At 40.2% G+C, this 27,977-nt stretch overlaps 1 protein-coding gene across 3 annotated transcripts; it reads left to right on the forward strand.

The window, feature by feature from the left end:
• Positions 1-146: 146 nt before the first annotated feature.
• CBX5 (chromobox 5) lies at positions 147-26,235 on the forward strand. Of its 3 annotated transcripts, none has more exons than XM_075591759.1 (6): positions 151-450; positions 3,503-3,559; positions 15,464-15,626; positions 16,223-16,388; positions 21,913-22,010; positions 24,106-26,235. In XM_075591759.1, the coding sequence occupies exons 2-6, from the start codon at positions 3,535-3,537 to the stop codon at positions 24,254-24,256; spliced, it is 603 nt and encodes a 200-aa protein (XP_075447874.1). In that variant the 5' UTR covers positions 151-450; positions 3,503-3,534; the 3' UTR covers positions 24,257-26,235. The 3 variants fall into 3 exon arrangements, with proteins under 3 accessions (XP_075447877.1, XP_075447874.1, XP_075447875.1); XM_075591760.1 differs by lacking the exon at positions 151-450 and adding an exon at positions 658-742; XM_075591762.1 differs by lacking the exon at positions 3,503-3,559 and having other exon boundaries at positions 147-450.
• The last annotated feature ends 1,742 nt before the right edge of the window (positions 26,236-27,977 follow it).

Raw genomic sequence — 27,977 nt, forward strand, 5'->3', positions numbered from 1 at the left:
CAGCAGAGCCCCTTCCCTTGTCACAGCCCCTTTCTGGCCATGGTCTCCCGCCCACAGACCTCTCCGTTTGCGGCTTCCTATTGGTCTATGGGCTTGTCAATCATGGTTTTTAAAAAAGCACCGCCCATTAGCCGTTGTCAACCGTTCACCAACATTGTTTTACTGTATCGGTATTTTTTTTCACTTTTTTTTACGAGCCCGACGCGTGAATTTTCACCTGCTACATTTTAACGCCAAATAAGTGAAAATACAACGTGGCGCAATGTGCCCGCCGTACCCCACAGTGAGGGGCGTACGTCGATGTGGAGAGGCGGGACTGCGCATGCGTTGTGCGGGTTGTTTTTGGCGGGGTTTGGTCGCTGCGCACAGCGCTCCTCGGTAAGAGCACGGTATACCGGAGAGCGAGCAATATCCGTACAGCGCCGGTGCTCACGTATCCTGCGCGAGAAGGTGAGTGCGCGCACCTCCCCCGACGCTACCTCCCCCCTTCCCCCTTGTAGCCGAGAGGGGAAGAACTCGCTGATTCCGGAGCTTGGGGCGCTCGGGGCTCATTGTGAGGAGACAGACTGTGGTGGTGGAGAAATGAGTGACAGCTATGGGCGACCAATAACAAGCTCAGGAGAGAGAGAGAAGCCAATCACAATGTAGGGGTGGGCGGGACATGGCGTTACTACCGGTGCTATAGACTAGGCTAGAGGCTGCGGGAGCAGGGAGCGCGGCTGAGAGCGGGCGGCGTGTGTAGGTACGGAGCCAGGAAACATACAGTTCCTATCAGGGACATTCCCTGCTATTTAGCGACAGAAACAGTTTTCCGTGCTTTATCTGGAGACATTTCACTCATTCCACTGCACGTCCATGAAATAGTGTACATGTTAATCTCCCTAAAAGAAGCTCTTTATAACGCTTTGCCCTGTGTGTGTGTGTGTGTGTGTGTGTGTGTATATATATATATGTGTGTATATATATATATATATATATACACACACACACACACACACACACACACACACACACACATTCATTGAAACGCAGCACCTTACACATAGTAACTGCAGAGTATTTTCCTTTCACCTGAGCCGCCTATGTGACTGTATATGTACAGTAGTGTGTGAGAGCCGCCGGCCGCAGCAGCGCTTTCTTTGCACCTCAGCCCCTGCCACTGCCACTTGCACTGGGGATTATGTGTTATGTTTTCTACATGTTAACATAAATTTGAAAGAATTGGTACCTTTACTGGATAACCACCAATAAAGTTATGTTTGCAGTCATTTGAATTAATACTGCATGTGTTTCATACATGGTGGTTATGCAATACATGACACACTGTTACATTTGATGTGTGCTTTTAACATGTGTGCTTGTTGTGAAGGAATTGCTTATTCGTTATTAAAAACGCTTTTGTTTTTTTAGGGGGTGCAGCCTGACCAATATTTCAAGAGGTGGTTGTATTAAAGGTGACCTAACGGGGCACTACTGAGGAGCTCAGGGTATCATGAGCTTGTGATCTGTTGGGACTCGAAGTGCCCAAAAGGTTACACGACCCCATTATATGATAAATAAAACCACAGGGCAATGACCAGCAACTTCTGACTGTTTAATAAGACCAATAATGTTGGCATATGTTTGATATGTATTTCCATATCTTCAAGATCTTGTATAATTGAAATGCTCCCAATTGGGGCAATACTGTATGTTCTTACTATGCAGTATACTTCCTGTCAGGAAATAACACAGCAACATACTAATCATTTTAAGAATTAACACACCTTATATTTGTACCAAATTGTTACATGAAGACACAATTATACACTGTTGACCCAGAGGCACACTATAATTTTAGGTAGAGGCTAATTGTCAAGCCAGACAAATAATGGACATGTTCTGCCTAGCCCTAATATGGCTGCTTTACCATAACCAAGACATTCTGAGTCCTAATAATCTTTGGTCGGTAATCTGTTTCACCCAATAGTCTGATCACTGGAATCTCAAGGACAGTTTTTTGTTTTTTATTTATTGGCAGACAAAAATAAAGAACCGGACAAAGGGACTTCCCCCTAAACATTGTGCTTTCTTTTTCTGTCCAATTAAAAAGAGAAAATGTCCTTGAGATTCCAGTGATCATACTATTGAGTGCGGCAGATTACGAGCAAAACTCTATGAACAAGGATGAAAAGTACCCTCCCCTACTCTGTAAACACAAGCAGCAGATCGTAATTTTTAACTAAACAGTGTGCTCCAGAGTCCATAATTTTTCAACAGTCCTAATAATCTGTGAGAAAATCATTGCTGGCTCAATGAGGGGGGCGGGGGGAAGGTTATAGAGCTTTGATGTTATATTGGACAAATATGTTCTATATTCATGTTGCTGCTTTTGTAAATGTATTTGTATGTTATATTAAAATCCCTTTATCATAGTATGTTGGTTTGATCTTGCGATAATGACCTAACCCTTTAGTAATATACATTGAAGATGGGTTATCATCAAAATATGAGCATCAAATACCACTACAGTACTTCAAACTTCCGTTGCACATGTATAAATACTTTGAATCACATTCGTTTAACATTGTATGAAAATTTAGTAAGGCAACATTTTGGCTTGCTTCTGCTACACTGTACAACTTCATACTGTGTGCTGTTTCTTAAAGTACAGTCAATCCAAAATATTGTTATGTGGCCCTAACAGTTTAAAATGTGTGCTGTATTATGTATCAAAAATTAGTCCTTATCTAAAATAACCCTCTTACAGATAGAGTGATAGATATAGATAGATATATACATACATATTAATGCATAATTTCCATTTCAGCTGTAGATGAAACCTCGACACCCCCTGATTGTATCACCTTTTAATTCGTGAATGAAATATTCTCATTAACATAGCAAACCACATGCGGTTAACAAACACCTTGAGTTGTGGGGTGATTGCTTTCGCTGCCCCAGTAAGAGTTTCATTGTTCATTAAATGTTCCATATTGGTAAAAGTGAGGTGTAAACACAATCAGCACAACAGGCCATTCAGGTGCTAATGTTCTTCTCTCTAGCTTAATGTTGTAGTGATCTTTCCTTTTCCCCATTGTAGAAAAGAAAACTTTAGAGGCATTTCAGATTTTGTTCAGGTACCCACATTTCCCTTGGGCCAAATTCTAATCAAATTACTAGCACACACATTTAAATGCCTGGTGATGTTTGTGTCATCTAGAAACAGTTTTAACGTGATACTTCCCTGGGAGTTGTCACAACCGTGTAATTTCACACTGTAGAGCAAAATAAGCCCCAAAAACTCAACCTATATTTGACCCAAAAGCCCTTCTTAAAATGTTTTTGGAACTTGGTCTTGCTGCACTTCTTAAAATGTTGTCATGGTCTTTCACCTGCTGGCTTACTGTTCTGTCACAAATTAATGTGCAGTGTATTTCAGTCAGCAAATGTTTTAAAAATTGTCGCCCTCGTACAACTTGCATTTGTTTTGCTCAAAACTCTCTCTCTTTTACAACATAAGTTTTCCGGCTCCTCCCATTTCGGAAGCAGATCATGGACATCACCGAGGCTCCTACAGGTATTAGACCCCAAGAACCAGATGTTACTGAATGTTTTGTGAAATAGCCCTTTTTTCCAGTGTGTGTGTATACAGGAATGGCATGTATAATTTACAATTCTGTTTTTTAGTGTAGTTATTTTGAATCATCTGTTTAAAATCAAATAGTAATGATAAGAATTAAGAGCCTTTTGTATCGTCTTGTGTTTATCTTCTCTTTAGGTATGAGTTTGAGCCTTGAATTATTAATAATGTTCATAGTTTATTTTAATATATTGATATCTGCTATTTTAGACAGTTTATCACTGTTGAATTAACTGACCTACTGTATTTTGTATCTAAGTTTTAGTGAACACTATTTTTTTTTCTTCTTCTTACAATGAGACTGAAAGCAAATTCTTTTACATGTTAGTACCATAGTACCAAGTTTGTACTGAGTGTTCTACTAGGCATATTATTTCCAAGGAAAAACTGAATTCCTCATTCTAAAAGTAGCACACTAACCATTTAGAGAACTGGCTAATTGTATCTATTAACTTCACTATATACAGCTCTATAGAAAAATTCAGTACGTTTCTTAGATTTCCCTTGGGTTAAACGGCTGAATATGTCCTGTGCACATGTCTGGACTTCACCTTAGCATGCATGCAATCTTGTGCCTCTCAAAGTTAAAAGGCCAGAATTCAATTTATCATAAGAGAAATAGTTTTTGAAACAGAACAATTATTCTGACTGCAATCACAAATCGCCAGTGCAGTTTCGGCTAATTCCGTTTTCCCTAACTTATAATTAACAGTTGTTTCATCGCAGATCGTTTTAACAATTTGTACCCGGAGATGAACTATGCTTTGGACTTTTACATTTGGGAGATGGAACAAATGTCTTTCTGCACCGCTGTATTGTTGGGGCACAATGGCATTTCTAGTGCTTAATTAGAGGAGGCCGCTGTTGACTTTCACTAATAACTCCTAATGATCACAAACCATTTCTAATACTCATCGTCTGCTCTGAACACCAATCGAGAAAGCACAACTGTAGGAAAGGCCCCTTCTGTTTATTAATGTGGGTTAAAGGGCACGACACAATCTGCATCACAGTTCTGGCCAGGTGTGTTAAGGCAATTTTGTAATGCTTTCCCTGGAATAATATAGAGATGCTCTCTATTATGATCCAATGAAGTATGTATATCTTTATTTATTTAGTGCCATTCAGGTACATAGCGCTTTACAATAAGCAAGTATAGAAATAGGATCAAGTATCTGTTTTCTAAATTTAGCATAGGTTGAACTTAATGGACGTACATCTTTTTTCAACCTTATCTACTATGTAATAAACGTGACATAATATTATAACACAATGGAAATAAGCGCTTCAGACATAAAACAATAGGAAAAGGAGTCCCTGCCCTGGAGAGCTTACAAAGTATGTTCATTTGATGAGGAGGTCACCCCGCCCCCTCTTGCCCAGACACCTGAATTTCAATACCAAATGAAGTCCTTTGAATGCAACACATTTCTTACATTTGCCCAATGTATGCTTCTGTTAAGACATTTGGTTGGTTAGTGTAAAGCAGCCAAGGTCAATGGACAATGCTTCCTTTATCCTCTGAGGTTGACGAGGAAAAAAAACCCCAGAAAAGGGGCTTAGCACATGGCTTTCCTTGTTCTGCTTCCCTCCAGCCTTCTCCCTTGCTGCAGTCTACACAGCTGCTTCTATTCCTCGGTTTGCATTCCATGTCTATTTCATTCACACGTTACTAGAAGGATAACCAATCTCTAACCCATGTCAATTTTTTTTGTTCTATAATAGTGTTGATATTGCATTTCTGCAACATCAATAAAATGAATTTGTAGCATTGATGGTGTGAACATATAATTTACAGGCACAGCTGATGGCTTTAATGGGTGGTCCCAAGAGTGGGGTCCGCAGAAAGCCCCCACCTAATTTGCGCACTTAGGCTGCGCTTATTGTGCTGGCGACAGCAGCGCGAAGGCTCGTCGTGATCGCTGGAAGTCATCTCAATTTGATTTTTCCAGCGACTGCAGCCTGACGTCGCCGTCGTGTCGCCGGCACTATAAGCGTAGTCTTAGCCAAGCAGATATATACTTGGATCGTAGTATACGTCCTAAGACCCAATATCTTAACCACCACTAGTATAGTATTGGTTAGAATTATTATAGATATGCAGTCCCTGAAACAGGTAAGTGAATACCTATAAGTTAAGGACACACACCATGTGTTAGCAGGATTACAACACGCTGCAGTGTGCAAGTTAAACCCACAAGTTCTGTGTTGATGGTGTAATGTGTGGCGATTGGAATGTTTATTTTTAAGATATTTAGCTGATGGCTTATTATATACAGCGGCACTCTATTCTCTTATAGATTAGTGCATATGTTAATACATATTTGTGTCCTATGATCTTGCTGGTCACAATTTTACAGGGGACGGATCAGGGTTATCTATAGCGCTATATCAATTGATGATACACAACTGACATACCTTGCACGCATATTCAGGTACATATACCTGTATTCTGTCAGTTTTATTTACTTATCTATATGCAGCAGTGCCTACCTTCATTTTTACCAACTATATTCGTGTGGGACAATGCTCAGCAATTACATCATCCATTGCTATTTATGCATATGGTATTAACCATAATGACCTATCCCATTACAATCAGCCCTATGAGACAATAGATCTTGTTGGGTATTCTATACGATCTTATTTGGCCTGATTACATTAGAATGTGATGTTAGAATTATACCCGCGACGATAAGGTATTTAGATATTAGATTGTTTTAGCACATCTTTATATACCTGGAAGTATGTCTTCCGTTTGGAATAAAATAACCTTTTATCTAGCACTGTGTCCTTAACTTGTGCTTTTTGTTTATTGTAATTCACTTAACTGTTTCAATGACTGCATATCTATAATATTTCTAACTTATACTAGTTTCGGTTCATAGAGATGTTGGGTCTTAGGACGTATTATACGATCCAAGTATATATCTATGTGGCTAAGAGTGCAAATTTGGTGGGGACTTTCTGTGGATCCCACTCTAGGGACCACCCATTAGATGTTTCCCTTATCCCCATGTGCACCATCCACTACATCCTATAAAGTTTTCATAGCTATGTGGTAGGTCGTCTTTTGGCTGTCTATACATTTGATGGCTTGCAAAATATTTTTAGTTTCTCACGCCCCACATTCCTATTCTATTCATATGCCTGTCATTTTTGTTTCTTTCGAGACATCCCCATGCATTACATGTCTCAGGAAGCATAGGGGTTAAAAATCTTGTAGTGAATTGGAGTATTGGCATATTCACCTTCAGCTCTTTAGGCCCATTAGGGCTTGTAACATGTTGCACTGGTGCTGTCAGGACAAAAATTAGCCTCTGCGTTTGTTGCAGCTCCCCCTGGCACTGAAGGGCCTAATTTTCTTCCTCACACTACTGGGCAATGTGCCAGCGTCTCACAGTTTACACTTCCTCCTCTAATACGTATTTGTAATTTCATACTAGAACGCCTCCCGTTACTCAGCTTGCTCTGTTCGTTTGTGTTTAATGGCTTTAGTGTCTGTCTGAAATGTGTGTCAGAGTTTAAACATGAAGTGTTTAGAGCATAAAACGTACCACATACCTTAAATCCCTAAAATACGAAAACATCTGCACAGCCCTGAGAGCAGTGCAAGGCCGCCTTTTCCACTAGTGATCTGGTTAATAGGTCTTGCCTAGCCTAGAGCTGTACTGGGTCATAAGGCATGTAGAACAGGATAAATAGGTGTCTGAGAGGCAAAAAGCAATGTGTTGTACATCAGTTGTCCCCAAGTGGGAGAGATTGCATGCTCTGTCAGGTGACCTTTTTGTAGAACGAAGATAAACTTGGGGGATAAAAGGGAAATAAGATTGCAATGTGAATAAGCAGAAATGAGAATAGGGGGGGGGGGAGTGACGACAATCAACAAGTGCGTGTGTTTTGAAAACACTTATGTGCTGCATTTGGGGGGGAAACATCGATGATAGAAAATGTATCCCCTTGTCTCAGGTGTAGTGCTGATTTGCTATTAGGCTTGCTCTTTTCTTTGTGGAAGAGATTAAACAGCCTATAATGATTAGTGATATTTTTCTTGCATGTTTAATGAGCTACAATGCATTGGGGTCAGACTCGGCTTTCTGAAGGATTGACTATATTGAACAGGCATGTTGCCTCAGTTAAAACACCCCCTTTTCCTGTAGAAGAGTGCATGCTAATGCTAACCTTTTTTCCTTACCATTGCATTACACCAAAGTTGAAATATCAGGAAAAGGTGTGTAGTTTTCAAACACACCTAATCTGTTGCCTAGTATATATGCTTGTCTGTCTCTGCTGGTGCGCCCTCCTGATTTTTTTTTACCAGCATTGCCGCTCTGCTTTCTTACTTGGTAAATAATTTGTAGACCAGTACTGCTTGACATGAGGACTGTATTCTGGAAATCTGGTTTTAAAAATATAATCTTAGTTCAAAGTAAAACCTGCTATTGAAGTACTCCTTTTTGGCACAATTACAGTTAGATTAACACAGCTACAATGACCTAATAGTTGCCCAAGCCATCACTGTGCTGGTTTCATTCTTTAGTGACTGGTCAGTTATGCTTGGCGTGTACATTCTGTACAATTGTTGATTTTGTTCCTGATTTTCCTTTTGGATATCTGAAGCCAAATAGGAAGATAATACCAAATATGTGTCCTTTGCAGGCTATCCTGTAAATTAGACACGTAAAAACTTTGATTCATTAGAGTCTGACTATATAATTAGTAATGGACCATGTTAAATTGGAACCAACGCTTTTCCTAGTTCATCTAGATAGAACATAAAACACTGGGAAAAGCCAGCAAGTAGATTTTTAGAGAGAGAGATATATTGTCTATTTTCATGTCAATTGTCAACTGCTAGGCTTTCCTGTTTGCCTCGTTAATTCAATAGTCTGAAACAAGAGGCCACTTCATTGGCAATTAGCACCTATGTTGATGGGTAATTTGAATATGCTTGGTCTGTACTCGGTGGAATAGCTCACCCCTGAGAACAAATTGTTATGGTCTCAATGGGTTTTGTCTGCCTGTTACTGCCAATTAAACTGCTTGTCAGGAATACTACTTTTTAGATCTCTACAAATCAAAAGTTCTTCTGATGAGACAGTATTGTTTTAGATCCTTGCCTGGTCCTCCCTAGGTTTGTGTTTCTGTTAGTGTGGTCGCCCTAACTTGCAGTGGTATACAATAGGAGCTTCTCTGTGTATTAATACCGACTCTTGAATCTTAAAATTGAGTTCTCTACAAGCACATTAGCGCAGAGCTGTTATAACCCAGCACAACAAACACTCGGTACTAGAGGAATCTACAGTTCTTAACCAGCACTTGTTGCACAATTTTTAAAGCTGCAAAACGTTAACATTCCTTTTTTTTTTTTTTTTTAATATCCGTACTGTATTAAAAAAAAACAATGCAGCCAATATTATCTAGCTCCTATTGCCATTTTCAATTAAACAAATTGTATGTACTGATCCATTTGTTGCTACAGCAACCATTTAGAAAGTCGTATTCACTTCCTCTTTTGAAACAGGATCTGACACACACATTTTGTGCTCTGCCCTTTGGCAACAAAGTATCACAAACAGATCTGTTATGTTCCAAACAGAGGACAGTCTATTACTCTGAAAGCTGTAACAATAATGTGTTACTTTGTAATATAATGTTACATATCAGTTGCAGCATTTCACAGACTGCAACACAAAGTTAAAAGGCGGCTATTTCGTTAGGCGCACAATCAGGATTTTGACAGATTTATAACAGGAGCAGCAAACGATTGCCAGCTTAGGTAGAATGTAGAATTATATATTGTCACATGGTTTACATATAAAAAAATAAGGGGGGGTTATTATTGCTGCTTTAAATTAAATGTAGTTCAAATAATTGTATTTACCAATGGTAAATATAACCTTGATGTTAGTAATTAGTTTGCTGATGGGTGGCTTGAGTATAACATTTCACTTTTTAGTACATAGAGAATTTATTTTAAAACGAAACTGCTTTTTCTTGTGCCTTTAATCCTTTTTAGTGCAGAGGGTGTTTGTACCCCCGAGTGCTAAACATTTTGGATTTTATCGCCAAGAGAAATATTCAGTAGTAATAATATTCTTAATATAAACCTAGATAAATTATAATCTATAGAATCTTCTGAAACAAATCTTCTTTTTATCCCACTTATTACAAGAACGTCAGTCCAAAGGGTAAAACAAACGCTCTTAAACAAAATAAATAAAGTTAAGTGATTATCAACTTGTATTAATTGTTCACTTGATGTCACACTTGGGCTATATGTAATAGAATTCACCTTTCAAGCTACCAGGACATATAAGGCTGCGCTTATAGTGCCGGCGACACTGACGTCACGCTACGGTCGCTGGAAAAATCAAATTGAAGTGACTTCCAGCGATCGGGACCAATCCGTCGCGTCACTTCTACTATAACCGCACGTGACGGCTCCAATACATTTGTTTGGAAGCGGCGTTGCTGTCGCCGGTACTATAAGCGCAGCCTAAGAATATTGATTTTATAGAGAAGAGCTTCAGCAGTATAGAAGCACTGGAAACAGTGACAAACACTTCCAACTGTAAACAATGTCTTCCTGAATTCAGCGTGTCAGAAACATTTTTGTAAAATATATCTTCTTCGTGCCTATAGTTAGTAAAACTAGACTTCACTCTGCTTTTGGAGGGGTTCTAGAAGCTTTGATTAGGGAAATTGGGCCTCGATCGGCGTTAATGGCCATTGACTTGAATTGCCGTTAACGCAGATCAAAATTCAATTTACGTTTGTTGGACGGCGCATGCGTGGATTCCTGAGAAACTTCCTCAATGTTGGCACCCGCCCATCTCAGTTGCCAGAACTAGATGTACAGCAGGGCCCCACTTTTCGGCGATCCGTCGATACGGCGGCACCGAGAAGGGGCCGCCATGTTAGATCATAATTTGCGCATGCGCAGAACGGGCGGATCCGCTTTCCGGCGATTTTCACTATACGACGGGCCCCTGGAACGGAACCCACCGTATACTTGGGGCCCTCCTGTATAAGGAACAGGAGAAACAAAATGATGTGTGGAAATGCTGGGATTTTAGTGTCTCCCTGATCTGGTTACTAAAGGTTAATGTCCCCTCACTTCCAAAAGAAGGTTTCCTCAATCTAACCTTTGAGTATTTATGAAGATGCTGTTTGTTTCCCCCTCTGACGTAACTGTTACATTATGCTGCACTAAAGCATGAACGTTTGGTTAATACTATGTCAGGAAGCGCTTAATGGGTTAATATTGCATTAATAAAAGTAAGAATTAAAAAAAACATTTCCTGCGTATTTTAAGCAGTCTGGCAAAAAGACATGTCATGCAGTACATATGAACCCTAGGTCTTCCTTATACACAAGTGATGCACTGAGTGTACATGTTATTACCCAGAATCCCTCGCTGCGGTCGGATTGCTGTTTTTATGGGGTAACGCAGGTTTGGGGACCTGTCTGAATCATGTTTAGAATTGTTCATTCTGTCCTTGTACACAATAAAACATTAAAATAAGGCACTTCAATGCAATGGTGTGTAGGTGTACCAGGTTTATTTTTTTCAGTGGTAACGAGGTTTCTACGTATAATGGGGAAGGATTTCGCTTTACTCGTTTTTGGTCTTATACAAATGTGTTGATGTTGGTTCTAGTTAGCACCCTGATTATTAATCTGTCATCGGCAAACTATTACTACATTATATTTGCATCTTATTTGAACCTATCTCCCATTAAATGGGTTAATATATTATGAAGTGGTCACTATAAATATATATATTTTTTACATTTGTTTAGTCTAATTCGTCAAATGCCTATCACGTTTTGGCTATTCTACCCCCCACCCCTCCAATAGTGTTTATCAACCCAAATCCTATTTCCAATTAAATGTTATTTATTATAGACAACCCTAAAATATTGTCTTGGAGTGGCAGTGGAAGCAAGACCCATCCAAGCTTACATATGTGCATACACTGCAAGCCTTCCTCCAGAGCTCTGTCCTCAGCAAAGGCTGTATCTGATTTCCTTTCCCTTCCCATCCCCCAAGAGGTGGGGGAGGGCAGCCTAATCTCGTCTGCAGCTCTCCTCTCCCTGCTTTCCTTTCAGTGCTGTTTGGCAGGGATAGGGGGGGAGGGAGGGAGGGAGGAGGTACCAAGATAGGCAACAGGAGAAGAAAAAGATTAACTCTTTCAGTGAGGTGGGGTATACCAAATGAGAATATCTTCTGATATGGATTAAATCCTTGCTGTTTTTAGATGCTTGCTCTGGTTCTTTTCTCAGCCCTGGTTAGGGTAACAAATCCTGGTGGTCCTGAAAAAGCCTCTTCTCCTAAACATTTTTTTTTTCTCCCCTTCACCTGGTTTTGCTCATCTGAAACGTTTGTTTTGTATGTGTAATGCGTTTTTATTGTATAGCAAGGAAGGACTGCTGGTCCTTGTAGTTGCATCACAGCAATATTAACTCTTCTCCTGGCCGTTGAAAATAGAGCTCAGCTTGATCAAACCATGATGTAATTACATATTTTGTTTCTCATGCGAACTTACCACAAATGAGACCAATTCATCTTGGTCACTCTCTGTCCTGGACACCTTTCTAAATGTGTAAATGCCAAAGGTTTATGGCAATTGGTGAGATCTTGTATAATCAGCTCTTTTTAGACGTGTTACTCTTTCAGCTATTTGCATTCCATCTAGTATATAGTAAAACAAACTTTATTTAAAAAATCCTTGTCGCAATTTAGACGGGTTAAGATCCTTGAGTTTTGAGGTCCCCGGCAGAAATTCAGCAGTGTGAGACTAGTGGTGGTGTTGCAGCCAGCTTCCCCTTTCTGCCCACTATTTGGACATCTGCCTCTGTTTTTGGTTTGGGAAACAAAGGACCAGTAGGTTTTCAGCCAATAACCTCAGCTGGTCAGCTCTTTAATCTGTGCCTGGAGGGGAGAATTGGTAGAGTAATAAAATATCCCTATACAGTGTCTCCCACTAAGTGCTAATGAACCTTCAGTTTAGAGGTGTTATACAGATTACCAACTATGTATATGTATATCTGTACTGTATGTCAGGAAACGAAAGGTACTTGTGTGCCTTCTGCTTAGGTCTTAAAGTCCCTTTAAAGCTGCAGTTCAGGCAATATCCTGCATGTGGTTTTTTTAATAAATCAGTTCTGTAGTAAGAAAAAATACTTTTAGCATTTGCTGTTTAAAAAATAACAACTTTGAAAGACCAATTTTCTTGTATTCTATTTTAACAAGCATGCTTGTTCCTATAGCAACGATTTACATTCCCCATATTTAAAGATGTCACCAAAGTTTGCCGATCAATAGACGGAGAACGAATTGACCGGCAGCTATACAGTTCTTTAGGTAATTAGAGAGTGCCCACATGAAACTATTGAAGTAAAAAAATAAATAAAATAAAAAACAACTGAACTGTAGCTTTAAGGCATTAACTATTATGAATGTTATCTATCCATGTAATTTTCTATATCTTATATGTTTAGTTGGTCTTTAAGCAGCAATACCTATTTTTTTGCATACATGGTTACACCGGAGATGATCCGCGGTCATCAGACCCTCAGTTCTCCCCCAGTTCCTAGAATATTGGGGTCCATACTGAATATGGCTACGGGAGTGACACCATAAAGCGTCATCTCCCGATAACACTGCAGCTTTCTGTTGGCTGCTGAAGGCTCACCCTGTGGACCATTTTGTGCGTACTCGGCAAGTATTTGTCCGAAACCTGGAGGTCTGTGGGTGGTAGATCACCTCCGAGGCACCCCCTATTGCAGATAATGTGATGAAAATGACCGCTCGTCATCCCTCCTCAAAATTAACGTGTAGCACAGACTTTTCAGCAAGCTGGTGGTTAATTTGGCTTTTTTTTTTCGATATCGTTGGGCGGCAGCCAAGTTCTGGTTTCTGTAATGGATATTAAATAAAAAACAAAACAAATGAATGCTAACAGAAGCGACCTATGGCCCAAGTAGTCTTACTGCTGAAGCAGGGAAACAGACAGATCCCCATTGTCTGTTTGGCATGCTCTGCGAACATGAGGGATATGCTAAAGCGTGTGCGATGGTCATAAAGTGTGTACACCCTGAAAAGAAAAATGTTGCTTGGGGGTGGAGTTAGAGGCGGGGGGGGTTGGATGTCTGGCGCACATATGTAAATATGTACTGTTAAATTACAAGCGTGTGTCACTATTGAGCACCGTAGTGTGACACGGACAGAAAAATAAAGGATCAATGCAATAAAGCAACAATCCTCAATAATATATATGTATGTATATGTATGTACAGGCATACCCCGCTTTAAGGACACTCACTTTAACTACACTCGCGAGTAAGTACATATCGCCCAATAGGCAAACGGCAGCTCACACATGCGCCTGTCAGCACGTCATCAACAGCAATACCGGCTCCCTACCTGTACCGAAGCTGTGCGCAAGAGGGGAGACTATAGAGCCTGTTACAAATGCATTATTTACATCAGTTATAGATGATTGCAGTACAGTACATCCATCGATAAATGGAAAAAAGATAGTGCTTCACTTTAAGTACATTTTCGCTTTACATACATGCTCCGGTCCCATTGCGTACGTTAATGCGGGGTATGCCTGTATGTATATGTATGTATATATATGTATATATATATTTTTTTTTACCCCCATTTTATTTATATAGAATGTGAAATGGTGCGTCCCTCACAGCAGAACCATGCTATTTTCAGCCCTGGGAACACTTTACCATTGGGCTCTTCCCAGCCCCCACCCTGTTACCAAGATACTTACGGTAACATTACCATGGGAGACAAAATGGCCACCAAATTTCAGACCATAGTTTGTCACTGCCTATTGAGCGGCCATTTAAATCCCCTTTACAAACCATTAATTAATACCGGTAAGTATCTCAGGAACCAAGGGGTCCGTGGAGCGGAAAATATTGCACTTAAGCTCTTGAGGACCCAATCTAAAACTTATTTTTGGGGGGGAAGGGGGCAAATTCAAAATAACTGAGCAATTGGCATTGTAATGAAACTGTTCATTGAAACTTTAGCGTTGCTGCAGTATTATCTTGGTTACGTTGTTAATTTTCTTATTGGTCCCCATCAAAAGCGGTAATGTACTGATTAAAATCATTTGTTTTTGCAGTTCTCGGTTTTTTTCTTATAACTTGTTTAAATAGATGAGCTATTTTTCTTTCTTAGGCTAGGTACATAGTGCAGGTGCGTGACGGAGCGCATGGCGTCTCGCCGTTCGCCAGAGCGATCTGTGGACATCAGAACGCTCGTGCCGAGGAGGCGTGGTGGACGCGTCACAGGGCTGGTTTGCCCTCATTGGCTGAGCCACTTACGTGACGCGGCCGTCATGTGAAAAGACAGTTTGTTGGCTCAATTCTGCCGCACGGTTGCTCTAAATCGCACGCCCTCCTGCCGCTCCCATAGAGCTGCTGCATTTTGTTCAAGTCGCGCGCGCACTATGAACGCAGCCTTACCACTCCAATACTTCCCTCGGTAGGAGTGCACTTTTTGCGTACGTTATTTTTTATTTATTAACTCATCTGTTTTCTGTACTTTTACACCTTTGGCAATTTGAGCATTTAGAAAAAAATCAGAGCACCTTTTTATGCTTGACCACAGCTTTTGTAGCCATTTTATGTAAGATGATTGTTGTTTTTGGTGCCTACTTTATGGTTGTTTATCATTACAACCACATTGGGCATGCAAATGGCTGGTGAAATCACCATTTATTTTTTTTCTATCACAAGTCATACCTCCTGTAGCAATGTAGCAGCAGATCACACCACAGGCTGTTCTATCCCTCACTTGTCTTTGCAGGAGCCAGGCAGGGTAGGAGCAACAAGATGGGGAAAAAGAGCAAGCGAACATCAGATGCCTCCTCTTCCTCAGAAGAAGAAGAATATGTGGTAGAAAAAGTGCTTGATCGGAGAATGGTAAAGGGGCAAGTGGAATATCTCCTTAAGTGGAAAGGGTTCTCTGAGTAAGTAACCTGTGCTTTATTGGCAGCAGTTTAAGGGCTCAACCATACAGGAGGGTAAATTATTAACTGAACATGTCACACTTATAAAGCATTTTGTGGTAAGTAGGTAATTTTATGTCCAACCCACATGGAGCTGGGATGCTGCACATAAGGCCTCGGGCATGGTCGGCGCTGACCCGTGCTGAGGCGCGCTTACGCTCGGCAGTGAGCCCCTGCAGCCGCAATGAGTGCGGCTTTAGCAGGGGCTCGCGCACGCTTCCGCAAGCGTGCGGATGCGTAGGCCTTATCAAATTTTTAGTTTAAGTGCTGACGGGAGTGCAGGGCCGGTCACGTGAGCGGTTCGCCCAATGAGGGCGAACCAGCTACGTGACGTCACTGGCCCACCCCTGCCACGCCCCCGGACGGCACGCGAACTAAGGCCAGGGAAAGCACCCACTTTCCCTCAGCGCGCCTCCGCACGGCTACAGTCACCATGGACTCAGCCTACGGTACTCTTGTATAAAGCCATCTATTACGCAGTATTTTAAAAAGTAATCGAGTGGCAATGAATAATAGAGAGCTTGTGGGTTTGATGCTTATTCTCCTCCCCATCCCAGAGAGCACAACACATGGGAGCCAGATAGAAACCTCGACTGTCCTGAGCTCATCTCTGAATTCATGAAGAAGTACAAGAAACCCAAGGAGAGCGAACCAAAACCGAAGACTGAAAGCACCAAAAGGAAAGCTGGGAGTGAGGAGATCAAAGCAAAGAAGAGGCGAGAGGTGAGATGCCATTAACAGTCGCTTCTCAATCTTGGAATATCACAAGATAAGTGCTATATGACACAAACTTTAAGGGTTGGGGGAGGGGGGGCTTGTGAGAGAACATCCCATTTTAATTTATATCAGACTAAAATGGTTTCTGTTACTTAGACACTATCACCATTTTATTTGCGTGTGAATAGTAACATTTGTTTATATAAAAACATTTTGCAGCATTTGCAGAACAGGCTTGCAATGAATCCTAAGCTTGTGTGTCCCGATCTGTGTGACTGGATTACTGTGATTTCAAGTGCTCTTTGTATCAAGTATGAAGTTAGAACCAAGAGTGGAAACAATGAAGGTGTGAATCCAGATATAGTATAGGAAGTACATTGTTGGCACTTATAACTCCATAGTTGCAACAATGAGCAGGATTGAGAATGCCACTCTATGTACTTCTTGCCACGTGTATATGCACTTGAAGCGGCTGTTCCAGAGAGCATACCGCTGTGGAAAGTGTGAGCAAGTGGTCTATTTTGAGTCTCAGATTGCTGCTCTGAAGCAGCAACTTGCAATATTGAGGGACATTGACAATCTTGAACGGAGTTTAGTGCTCACTGAGCAGTCCCTGTCTGGGACTAATGTTGCAGAGGGTGCAGCTGTGAGTGAGGAACAGGTAGGTAGCGGAGTAACAGTTAGGGGAAGAGGCAGGCCATTTCTGAGCTGACCCATCCCAATAGATTTGCTAGATTGAGTGAAGATATTGGGGGTGGCAGGGCAGGAATGGTAAGGCTGGGGGAGATTGATTCCTCAAGCAACCAGGGGAATAGTTCCTACAGCACAGAGGGGACTCGGGATACTCCGAGACCAAGAAAGATTGTGGCAGTAGGGGACTCCATTATTAGGGCAATCTGTTGCCATGACCGCATGAACCAAACATGTTGGCTCGAGTTCGACATTGCCGATCGGCTAGACAGATTGCTGGGAGAATGTGAGTGTATATTTTCTCTCTCAGCTTTGTTTTCATGTTAAAATAAAACTGTATTATGCCATGTCCTCCCTGTACATGCTTTTAAGAGAGGAATTGTTTACAGAGACATTTATCTTCAATACTTAGGCTTGAGACATAGAGGGTTCAGCCGCGCTCCTGCTCTGCCTCGCCTGCTGAAAATTGAGCTTTTTTCTGTCCTTGCAGGCGAGGCAGTGAGCGCGCTCTGGGGATGGGGTTGAGGCGGAGCGGAGGCGTGTCAGGAGGTGGAGCGGGAGGCGGGCCTAGTCCCTGCCTAGTCCCTAGCGGAGACGTGACCGCTCCTCCGCTTCCCCGAGCGGCAAATTTGAAACCTGCCTGTCTCGGCAAAGTTTCTGAGCCTCCGCACGCATCAGTGCGCATGCGGAGGGGGAAACTATAGCCGCGCTGATGACAGATGCAGGGGCTTTGTGCTCAGCCCGCCTCAGCGAGCTTAAACTTACTATGTCCCAGGCCTGATGTGAGTACTTTATTCACTTGCCAAACACTGCACCTGATTTTGGTTCATTTGTTTTATATTGTTTTCACTCTATTGCGCTTAATTGTTTCAAATTCACAGATTGCTGGGAGGGGCTGGGACTGACCCGGCGGTCTTGGTACACATTGGCACTAATGACAAAGTTAGAGAGAGATGGAGGGTCCTAAAAATTGATTTCAGGGATCAAGGCCGCAAGCTTAAGGCAAGGACCTCCAAGGTAGTATTTCTGAAATATTACCAGTGCCATGCCCAGGGAGACAGTTGGTGATTAGGGAGGTTAATGCATGGCTAAAAAAAAGTGGTGTAAGAAGGTGGTTTTTAGAGCACTGGGACTCCTTTTCTAAGAAGTGTTGTCTTTATGACAGGGACGGATTACACCTCAATGAAGAGGGATCGTCTGCTAAGGGTAGAATGTTAAATAAATTGGAGGTGATTTTTTAAACTAGGATGGAGGGGCGTGGGGGTGGGGGGGGGGAGAACAAGAAACAGATTAACTTAATTTAATAGAATAGATAGGGATGGGGAAATAGCAAGGGGTCATGGGGGTAGAATGGGGGCAATTGGGAGTTTGGCAAGCTGGGAGGCACCCACATTAAATACAGATACTACTAGAAAATGTCTGAACACTAAATTCAATTGAAGTTGAAAGGCAGGTGCAGATAAGATAATTGCACAGACTGGAAAAACCCTTAAATAAATGCTTGCTAATGCAAGAATCCTGACGAGATAAAATGGGGGAACTTGAATTAATAGCTACAAGGGAGCAGTATGACATCATAGGCATTACTGAAAGATGATGGGATGAAACTCCGGACTGGGGGCGGTTCATTTAGAGGGTTATTCCCTTTTTCAGCATGATCGAGTAAATAGAATAGGTGTAGTATGTTTATATGTTAGATCGTATCTTAAACCTATTATAAGGGAAGATGTTTATGAAAAGAAGTATGCAAATGTAGAGACCTTGTGGATAGATATTAGTACAAAGAAAATGTTTGCTATAAACCACCAAATATCTGAGATAGAGGAAGCCAAAATACTTCTTCAAATAGAGAAGGCATCAAAATTAGGTCACGTTTGCATAATGACCTACTGCAATCTAAGTAACTAAGACTTGGTGCCACAGCCATTGCCAAAGCAATTTCTTCCCTAGTCAACTCTTTCCTGCCTGCAGGCCATATCCCTAAGACCTGGAAAACTGCTTGAGTTGTCCCAATCTTCAAAAGTGGGGACAAAAACACTGTCTCAAACTACAGGCCAATCTCTCTTCTCCCAATTCTATCCAAAGTCATGGAAAAATGTGTTCACTGCCAATTAAGCGATTACTATACCAAGACAAATTTCCCTAGCCAATTCCAATCTGACTTTTGCCCCAAACACTCCAACCCCTTGGATATCACCTGCTGTGTCTCGCAAGGCTCTGTTCTGGGGCCTTTACTCTACTCCGTGTTCATCAATGATCATCCTACAGCTTGTAAGGGAGCTTCAATACGCATGTATGCAGATGACACAATCTTATATGCACACAGCCCTAGCCTCTCCGACCTTGAACACACTTCAATGTGACCTTTTTGAGACTTGAAAATTCGATTTCCCAAAACAAACTGTTTTTAAACACTGACAAGACTGTAACAATGGTATTTGGGACCAAGGCTACATTTTTAAAGCTTCCAATGACTGCGCCCCTGATCAGAACCAACGCTAATACCACTCTAACTCCTGTTACTAGTTTTAAATATGGGCATATGGTTTGACTCCCATTTAACATTTGGGAAACCGAAACAATCTACTGGAGACTCTGTCGCCACCAGTCTAAGTTCTTTGGAAGCTAATGCTGTCTCACATTTTAATCTGGTATGTAACTGTTACATACACATGTAATTTATATTATCCTTAATTGTGCATGCAATGTCTTCTATATAATGTATACCCTGTTCACTTATGTAACCATGTATTATTTCTCATCATAACTATGCCCAGGACATACTTGAAAACGGGCAGTAACTCTCAATGTATTACTTCCTTCTAAAACATTTTATAAATAAATTAAATAATGGGTGATTTTTAATTATCCAGACATAGACTTGAGCAATGAGATTAGCATTACAACGAAAGAAAACAGTTTTTTGGGAGTGCTTAAAGACAATTACATGACCCAAATTATTGCGGAACCAACCAGGAGAGGGGCATTACTGGATTTGGTAATATCAAACAATGTAGAGGTAATAACAAACATTCAAGTCAGAACCTTGAGAAACGGTGATCATAACATGGTCTCATTGGAAATAAATTTATCAAAAACCATATTGCATGGATTCAACAAGACTTTATTTTAGAAAGGCAGATTTTAATAAACTGAGGAATAATCTACAAGGCATCTGCATCATTGAGATGATGATTTTGCAGGGAAAAATGTGGAAGATAAATGGGCACCCTTTAAACCATTGTTAGAAAGCACACTTATCAGTGTATACCTTTGGTTTAGGCTTGTTTCTTTTATCTTTATTACCCAATGTGGCTAAATAAACAAGTAGGGGAGGAAATGGAAAAGAGGCAGGCGTTTAGATTCTTAAACTCAGAAGGTACGAGGCATTATAGAATTATAAGGAATATAACAAAGGTTGCAAAAGGGCAATCAAATTAGCAAAAAAATGAAAAGGATTGCAATAGAAAGTAAGATCAACTCTAGGAAGTTCTTTAAGTACTGTACCTTAACAAAAAAATTAGGAAAGAAAATATAGGATCCTTTCAGTGTGACATGGGCAGGCAAGTCATTGGAGATTAGGAAAAAGCAGAGGTATGAAACAAATTCTTTGCCTATGTACCTACCAGGGAAGAATTCATTGCAATAATAGTGCCGCAGGAGGAAGCTGCAACCTATATATTAATGAACATTTGATTAACTGAGGCAGAAGTTCATAGTTGGCTTGAGTAAAGTAAATAAGCCTGCGCTTATAGTGGTGACGTTGCGTAAAAACAAATGCATTGTCGCCTCGCGTGCGCTTATAGTAAGCGCGACGTAACGGCTTGGTTGCGATCGCTGGATGACATCTCAATTTGATTTTTCCAGCGACCGCAGCCTGATGTCGTGTCGCCGGAACTATAAACATTGCCTTAGGCACCTGGCCCCAATGGCATACTTCCAAGAGTTCATGTGTGTGTCCTTCATAATTTAACAATCGAATTCTCGGGTTCCCTAACAAAAAAAGGGTTCAAAACCACTGGTATGAAACCTGGAATAGAGCTATTAATATAGCTGGCAAGGAAACGTACAATGATGTCCAGGCTCTCTAAGCAAACCTCAGCATCATTAACATGTGATAGAGCAGAATAGTGCTTCATCTTCCAACTAACACAATATAAATGCTAACAAGGAGAGGAAAGGGCATGTGTCGTTGGCAGAGGTGGGTGTTTGTGCACCTAGTACTGTGTGGCTACCAATACGAAACTAGATGCATCTTGTGGTATTCATCATAATATATAATCCATTCAACAAAGACTTTATGTACAAATGGTTTTTGTTGTATATTTAATCAGCAGTGCTCGGTGCATTTTGTTTTAGTAGATGTATTAGTGAGGCGTGTATATTAAATTAGAAAGGAATACCCGGACTCCATTTTAATGGTTATGATGTAAACTATTTTGTCTCCACTTTCCTTTTAAAGCTTAAATGTTTTGTTCTTTTCCATAATTTTTAAGACTGCGTCACACCTAGATTAAAACCTACCAGTGTCTCATAGGCCATTCTAGCATTGAAGGAGGGAAATATTGCTCTACAGTTGGCTCAGAACTGCTTTTCTAGCCCATTCATTGGCAAATGGTATCATTTGTTTGTGTGCGCCCCAGAAAAGCATGCAGCACTATACTGTACAAAGTATTCCCAAAATGGGCGTTAACCTAATTGGTTTATAAACACCTCTGTGAGAAAGATCCCGGTCACAAAATCCTGTCCTAATATTCCCAGTTAACTGTATTATGAAATAAGTGGTAATGGATTATAAATTAACATATTTTGATATGACTAAGGCGTTTGCTCCTTGCAGAGCAATGACATTGCCCGGGGCTTTGAGAGGGGGCTGGAGCCAGAAAAGATCATTGGCGCTACAGATTCCTGTGGAGAGCTAATGTTCCTCATGAAGTGGTAAGCATGAATTGAATGTGCCGCATTGTCAACTTGTGTGAAAACCTTTTGCATGGCAGAGGGAAGATGTAGTTATCAGTTTGAATCTTGTCCTGTTAATCCACTTTCTATGTATTTGCGGGTTTTTTCTATTTGAGGTAGCTTGTAGACGTTTGCAATGTAAATGCCGATCCAGTGAAAGATTTCCCACAAAGTAAGAGGACATTCTCTCTTTTGAATTCTAGCACCGATATAAAAAAAAAAAAACTTTTAATTATGACAGATTATGACTTATAAGGAGTAAACCAATCTTATTCCATGTTACATAGTTACATAGTAGATGAGGTTGAAAAAAGACGTTGGTCCATCAAGTTCAACCTATGCTAAATTTAGACAACAGATATTTTATCCTATATCTATACTTGCTTATTGATCCAGAAACGTATTGATGTTGAAACTTTTTTTGAGCCATTTAGTAACGCGGCTTTTATTAAGGAATTGGCTTATTTTTCTTAGTGCGGGGGAACATTACTTATCACACTTAATAGGTTAATACATTATTTCAAGATAAAATATGCAAGCCGGGTGCACATACTGTATAGGGCTAGCTCTAGGGTTCTCACAATTGTTTACAGCGTTTTACTGCAGGGGAAATGTGTAATTGGTGAACCTATTTTTGCAGACTAGAAATGTTTTACTGTAGATATATATAATACTTAAGTGGCCCAATATCGTTTTTCTACATACACTAGATTAAAATAGTGTAGTGAGTCAAGCAATACACTAAAAGAGACCTGTTGGACTTAAAAAATAAAAAAATAAATTGAGATTTCCCTTAGAAAATTATCCAACGGTTGACGTTCAATGGATGTCAAATGCGCCACCTGTGTGTCATCCCTCATGACGTCCAATAAGTTATACGGGCACTAGGGTACTAGAGGGTTAAACAAATGTAATACTTAAAGTAATTGTCTTCTGGTTTTCTTTGGGAAATTAAGAATTTCCCTTTCAACAGGGCCTCTAAATGTGGTAGTGTTAACTTCTAGCTCAACCTATTCCTGTTAGAGGACCAATAAAGATAAGTTAGGAGGAGCGAGGGGAGGCTTTGCTTTTGAGAACTTTTTGAACACCTTGATATCAGACAAGAGTAGCCAGAGGACATCAAACCCATCCAATGTCTTAATTCACCATGTTTACATGCCAACATTTAAACAAAAATTAATGCATAGTTACAGGTGGCTGATTTTGTTTAGAAAAGTATCAATCACCTAGGTTTAACGTAAACATATAACTGCCACTAGTTCATTTTTGTCCTAAAAGGCACATGTAAAGAGGCAATCCAATTAGCCTTAAAAAAAAAATTATAATTGGTTTTAATATATGCAACATTTGATAGCCTTGATTTGAAAACGAATTACCTAAGCTGCCAATCGATTAGTTCTCCTGTGATTGATCAGCAAAATCCTGCTTCAGTCAGTGTAACTCAGCAGCTACAATGTATTCTTATATTACTAAGGTTTAATATATTACATTATTGTTAGTTTATAGGTCGAATTGCTGGGAATAAACGCAATAAATGATCAGAAACATGAAAGTGTTGCAAAGATCTTGCACTGCTTGGGATGTTGCCTAAAACCTGCCATAGAAATCAAAGGATGCTCAGTATATTAAAACTCTAAATTGGCGTTGAGTTGCATTTTAAATTTAAATTAAAAAAGCAGTGAGTATTATCTAATACCACAGGAAACAGCAGTATTTTGAGGAAGTAAGGTTGGTGTTTTCTATTTTCTCCATACTGATGATATCTTGATTGGATTCCCATTTCCAAGAACCACCCGGGAAGGATGAGGTGAAGCTCCCAAAGCTCAATGAACATTGTTTACAAAATTAAAAGCTATAGTGGAAATGTTTATAAAGTGGTTATACGTCTCAATTTTTTTTTTTAAAGCATTTATTGCACCCATTAACTACAACATTTCAATGAGTTTGTTTTGATATTCAGAGGGGATTGAACCTTTTGAAAAGTGTTGGCTTTGAACTAGGATTTCTTACTTCACACTTTGCCTCCACAATACACTTTTTCTTTCTTGTCTTATCCCTGCCTCTTGCTTTGTAGGAAAGACTCTGACGAAGCTGACCTGGTACTAGCTAAAGAAGCCAACCTGAAGTGCCCCCAAATCGTCATAGCATTTTATGAGGAGAGACTGACTTGGCACGCCTACCCTGAGGACACAGAAAGCAAAGAGAAGGAAGCTGTGAAAAGCTAAAGCAATGCCATCTTTTAACCTGTGTATATACCTCCTCTCCTTTACACACTCGTGCGCACACACAGCCTCCCCACACTCCTTACCTGCCCTTCTCCAGCGTTGCCCTGGTCCAAGTGTTATCAAGGAAAGAACCTTGCTTTTAATTTTTTTATATATATATAATGAACCCTTTTGTCCTGAAACACACACAGCAGTGGCATTTGCACCAGATCTGACAGCCATGAGTTACAAGACGTTTCAGTGATGGCAAATCAACCACTATCAGCAATGAGGCACTGTAGAGGTTGGTTATTCAAGTAATAATGCCATCGGGACATGTGGCATCACCTGGCCAGCAATGCCTGTTGTGGAGGAGTTTGCCAATGGCCTTTAACGCACTTGTGCCATTCACTACCACATAATGCCATGTCTTGATGGTATTATTTCTGATATAGGTTAATTTGTTGTTATATTTTGTGATTGGAGGGATTTAGAAGCTTTTTTCAATGATGAATGAAAAATTTTCTCTATTGGTTGAGAAATGTTAGTCCTTCCTCCATTGTATAATAAAATAGTTCCTTTAAATGGAGCACATATAAAATAGTTCCTATGTAAGTCTTAATAGGATATAAAAACGGTAACATTAAAATTTATTTATTTTAACATTGAAGAAACATTTAAGAAATGTATACATTTCTTTCTTCTTTTTTTTAAATTTAAATTGAATCCCAGGAGTAGAACCTGCCCCTGTTTATACTGCCCTACAAACTCATGTTGGTGCCAAGCAATATATGCATGCCTGTTGAAGTTGTGTGCCTGGGAATCTGTGAGAAAAGGAGAGGTTAGTGGAGGAGCAAAAAACTTGAACACTAAAGAGACATTGGGAAAAGGGAGATGGAGAGAAATACACAATAAAATAGAAAAAAATTAAGATAAATCAATGCAGAAAAAGTAAAGATTTAAAAAAAAAAAATCAAGTTAATATGGAATTATAAATTGGAAACAAGGATAATAAGACAAAGAATTAAAAGTTCAGATTGTATATTGAATTACATTGATATGTGGTCGATAACATTTGGGCATTTCTTGAGTTAATGCCTGGAATTTAACTCCGAGAGCAGGATTTCATTATTCACTCTCATTAGACTGTAATATGTGGTAATATACCCTCATCCCCTTTTTAACAGAAATTGTAAGGATAACCCAACCCCTACAGTGTTTCAAAGGTGGTGGTGAAGGGTTTAATATTAATGGTTCATAATATTTGGTGTTGGTTGGGTACAGCCGGGCTCCATTGTGAAAGGACCTCCCTGTATTAACAGTGGTATATTGTGTACTGTGAAGGGAATTTCGCTGCTTACTCCCATACTTGGACGGTTGTTCTTAAAGGGAGAAGACTTTGTGTTTTTTAATTGTTTTAAATATTTTTCTTTTTTAAATATCTGTATCTGTATACCTTGATGTCGAGTCTCTTTTGAATTTACTTGTTTTTGTTCCTGAAGATGTTTGGGATGACACCAAAGCAAGGAGCCAGAACGTCTCACATAAGAAGAGGATTCCACTCTGGAGATGACTAATCCTATATGTGATATGTAATTCAAAAGCACTTTGAAAAAAGCCCACTACACCAGTGCAAATGGTTCCCACTACTTGCCCCGTGAAGGAGACTTCAGCGTTTTTAGGAGAGATTGTTAGAGATGGTGTGGGCTTGTATGTGTGGTTCATTTAATGTACCATATTTAGTACTAGAATATCATGCTCTTATGTCATATCCGAGGCCCAAAATGGATGCTATGATAATGAGTATTGTTTGCCAAGTACATAATACCCCTATAGAGTTGTAGTGAAACTTACGGTTTGTTTTTTACCTTTCTGTCCCAAAGCACCATCTGATTTATAATAGTCCGCCTAGGCAATTTATTTGTTAAATGTAGCAATCCCTTGCTTATAAAAATGAACTGCGTCTCTTTGGGTTTTATAAAATTTTAAGATGGAACATGGCTATGTAATGGCAACATTTATTTTGAGTATCCTCAGTTGCCTGTAACAGTTGACCTTCGATAATTATCTAATTCAGGAGTGGCCAACTTCAGTCCTCAAGGGCCACCTACTGGTCCGGTTTTAAGGATATGCCTGCTTTAGCACAGGTGGCTCAGCCATTCTGATTGAGCAACCTGTGCTGAAGCAGGGATATCCTTAAAATGTGACCTGTTGGTGGCCTTTGAGGACTGGAGTTGGCCACTTCTGATCTAATTGTATTATCATCTCTCAATGCACTAAGTCAGTAAAACAGGCATGAAGTTGTTCAATCCTTACTGCAAGAACCCCTGAGAAACGTTATTCAGCAGTGAAAGTTGTGTGTTACTGTTGCTGTATGTAAAGGCAATAGGGTTGCGCTAAAATAAAACATTTTACCGGAATATTTAGGAGTATTTAAAAACCTCCCTATAGCTATAAATAAATGTAATTCTTTAGCCTTTTTTAAGCTGTTAATAGAGACACACCTTCCTTCTCTCACGCTGCATTTGCCACCTGTAAGGCTACGCTTATAGTGCCGGCGCCGGTCACTGGAAAATCAAATAGAGATGACTTCCATCGACCGTTGCGTCGCGCTTACTATATGCGCACGCGACGGCGGCGGCGGCGGCAATGCATTTGTTTTGCCGCGACGTTGCTGTCGCCGGCACTATAACCACAGCCTAAGGCTGGGTGGCAACATCTACTCCTGTGGAAGAGCTGTGATCTGGTCTGTATCCACCTAGAGGTTGCTTGGATCCTTTGCATCCTGTAAAGAAGACACACAGAATGTCCCTTCTGCTGTCTCAATGCATTGAGTAGATGGATAAATGCCCAGAATCTAAAACAGTGTTATGATAGGCAATACTGCTGCTGGATGACAGTAGTGTATTGCAGTACAACCTGCTGCAAGCCCATTGGGCAGCAAATGATTTTTAAGAAGTCTGCATGAAAATAAAACATTGGTTTCTAAAAAAAAAAAAAAAAAAGCTGTAAATACAGAGTACTGTGTAAAGATGATATGTGATGCAATATTGTGGTACGGTGAAGTCTGATTTTCACAGAAACCAGTGACTTCCAAGGCACAACACAAAAAGTGGTCACATAGCAAATAAATAAAATGGACAAATACATCATTTTAGCCCAGGGCATGTTTGCTACAGTGTGTGTGTGTGTGTGTGTGTGTGTGTGTGTGTGTGTGTGTGTGTCTTATAGTAACAATTGGCTGTTCTAAGCGTTCAACCAAATCCGTAAGGCTCCTGTGCACGCTGAACGCAAACTGGCCACAGAAAACTGCCTCCTAGTGAAATGTGCTATATAACACATTTGTATTGTAGACAACATTATCCCTATATAGTCCGAGTAGTCTGTGCACACTTTAGCAATAAGTGTTGAGGGAGCCCAGGAGACTCAAATCTATTTTGCTTTGGATGCGGTTCTCATACAGTTGAATATGTTAAATATGCACAGATCTGTATTAACACAACGCCTGTATGCTTCCACTTTGTTAAACCTGCAGTCCTGCCAGATGTATTTAGTGCCAAAATAAGGCACGGTATTTAAAAAAAAAATATTTAGGACCCTATATGTTTTATTTCTCCGTGAAAAACAATTGCTTTATTTATGGAGGATATTGGTCATTTGCAAATCAAGTAGAACAATTTAAATATAGAGAATATGAAACAAAAGCAAGGGAGTCGCATACATGTATTCACCCACAACAATT

Source organism: Ascaphus truei, chromosome 3, assembly GCF_040206685.1.
Source record: "Ascaphus truei isolate aAscTru1 chromosome 3, aAscTru1.hap1, whole genome shotgun sequence".
Lineage (NCBI taxonomy): Eukaryota > Metazoa > Chordata > Amphibia > Anura > Ascaphidae > Ascaphus > Ascaphus truei.